Source organism: Dendrobates tinctorius, unplaced genomic scaffold, assembly GCF_039654945.1.
Source record: "Dendrobates tinctorius isolate UK_male_01 unplaced genomic scaffold, ASM3965494v1 ptg000016l, whole genome shotgun sequence".
NCBI classification, from domain to species: Eukaryota; Metazoa; Chordata; class Amphibia; order Anura; family Dendrobatidae; genus Dendrobates; species Dendrobates tinctorius.
In genome coordinates this window covers 45,719,658-45,722,096 of record NW_027361684.1, presented here as the reverse complement: position 1 = coordinate 45,722,096, position 2,439 = coordinate 45,719,658, and the positions used below count along the sequence as shown (strand labels likewise).

General features: G+C 41.1%; 1 protein-coding gene across 1 annotated transcript; it reads left to right on the top strand.

Annotated features, from left to right (window-relative positions):
* The first annotated feature begins 219 nt into the window (after positions 1-219).
* CLDN4 (claudin 4) lies at positions 220-1,925 on the top strand. The gene has a single exon (XM_073565780.1). It carries the CDS (start codon positions 302-304, stop codon positions 929-931), a length of 630 nt encoding a protein of 209 aa, XP_073421881.1. The 5' UTR covers positions 220-301; the 3' UTR covers positions 932-1,925.
* The last annotated feature ends 514 nt before the right edge of the window (positions 1,926-2,439 follow it).

Genomic DNA, 2,439 nt, shown 5'->3' with positions numbered 1-2,439 from the left:
GGAAACCCTGTTGACTCTTGTGACACATACAGCCCAGCGACAATTTTGCTCAGAAGATGGGGGAGGTGAAGGGTGGGTGAAACCACTCATTGTTGTGACAAACACAGAATCCAGCTCAACTAGTTTCATGGCTTCTGGTGAGTTTCTGTGAGATGGAGAACTGGATTAATGCAGACAAACTCCTCCCATGGGTGTTTGGGATATATCTAGCCTCCTGCATTCACACCTCACACTTGCACTCCTTTTCATCCAAGACACAGCATCTTTCTCATTTCTCAGCTCAGCAAAGGAAAAAGAAGCAATGGCTTCCATGGGTCTACAAGTCCTGGGCATCGCCCTTTCCATCATCGGCTGGTTGGGCACTGTGGTCTGCTGTGCCCTCCCTATGTGGAGAGTTACTGCCTTCATCGGTAACAACATTGTGGTGGCTCAAATCGTTTGGGAAGGACTATGGATGAATTGTGTTGTTCAAAGCACTGGACAGATGCAATGCAAGGTCTACGACTCCATGCTTGCCTTGGCCCAGGATCTCCAAGCAGCCAGAGCTCTTATTGTCATAGCCATAGTTGTGGCTCTCCTGGGAGTTATGTTGTCCATTATTGGAGGAAAGTGCACCAACTGCGTGGAAGATGAGTCTTCAAAAGCCAAGATCATGATCGTCAGTGGAATTGTCTTCATCGTGTCCGGAATCCTTACTTTGATCCCTGTCTCCTGGTCTGCAAACAACATCATCAGGGACTTCTACAACCCACTGGTGGTTGAAGCACAGAAGAGAGAACTGGGAGCCTCACTGTACATTGGGTGGGCTGCAGCCGCCTTGCTTCTCCTGGGTGGTGCCATGCTGTGCTGCAACTGCCCACCAAGGGATCAGAAACCCTACTCTGCCAAATACTCTGCTGCACGATCTGGACCAGCCAGCAACTACGTTTAATTAGGCACTATGGACTAAAGGACATTGAACATTCATCAATTTTTTTCTTTCCCTTATATATGGACACAGACTGTAGCATGGGTCATCTTAGAAGAGTCACTTCATGATTTTGGTTGTTCCTTCACTCTTTAGATATGCTACAATTGCACAAGCCCATCAAAGAAACTCTTTACAGCCCCTGTCCAGCAGAGGGTGCTGTCATTGACTAATTAGATGCGCAATGAAGAGAATTGTAACTTGGGTGGGGTGCGGTTTTGGGTGGGAAAGTAATAACTGATCTGTACAAATATTGGGCTACATAGGTGCATGCAGGCAGTGTGCCATACTTACTCTGGTCAGTAAATATGCAACAGTTAAAAAAAAAAAAATCCAAGCCACAAAAGCCAAAATCTTGTCTGTGCTGTCAAAATAAGGATCTCAGGGAGCAGAAAATGTCTAAAGAGAAGAGTGGTGGGAAAATGGAACCTACTTGAGATTTATGTTATAGTGATTTATACTAATGATATCTAATGGAGGTTGTAATATTTCAGTATTTCATATTGCCAACCATCTGTGCTCTTAGATGAAAGGCAACTCCCAATCAGCAACCGAAATAACCTGATAGGAGTCGTAGTTCATAGAGGCACTTTTGGTTTTCTGCTACAAGTGCTTTTCTGCCAAATCAAAATGTGAGATGTACAGTAGAAACCTGGCTTGTTAGGATGATTTTAATTCTGTATGTATATTTAAGATGATATATACCATAGCTGGTCTTTACATTAGCCATACTATGTAATATGCCCTCCTTTACTGTTCAGACTAACAGTGATCACAATTTACTGTGTGTGCACAATGCTCCTATCATCTGTGCTTCTTCCATTGCTGCTTCATGTCCGTGAAGAAATATAAATGTATGTTGCTATTTTTTAAACTATTATTTTTATATGTTTTCATAAATGTATATGCTATTCAGATTTTAAAACCTGTTTCTAAAATAAAAACAAAACTTAACCAATCTCGTTGTACAAATGTATTTCTTTTGTGATAGACAAGTATTATTGAAATTCAGGTATGTTTGGAAATACGCGTACACGGAGGAGAGGCATCTGCATTTGCATGGCAGTACTTGCATTAGATACACATTTGTTTTTTCACTTGAAGGTTGGGGAAGGTAATAACACAGATTCTATGTTGTAAGTGAAAATAGAAGTACGGTAGTTCAAATGACATAATCTCTTCCTCTTTGTGTTTCTTTTCAGTAATAATATATAACATCATTATTGTGTAGTATATATCTTTTTTGTCCAGGTAATTTTTATGTGTCTAATTAAAAATGTAATGTATAGAAAAAAATAAACCATTATATTCACTAGGGGCGACACATATCAATCATGGGGCCCCATCGCAGATAATGCACTCCCCATAGTCCTCTATATAATATAATGCACAGCCCATAATCCTCCAAATAGTAAAATACACAGCCCATAGTCCTCCATATAGTATAACTAGCTGAAGAGCCCGGCGCTGCC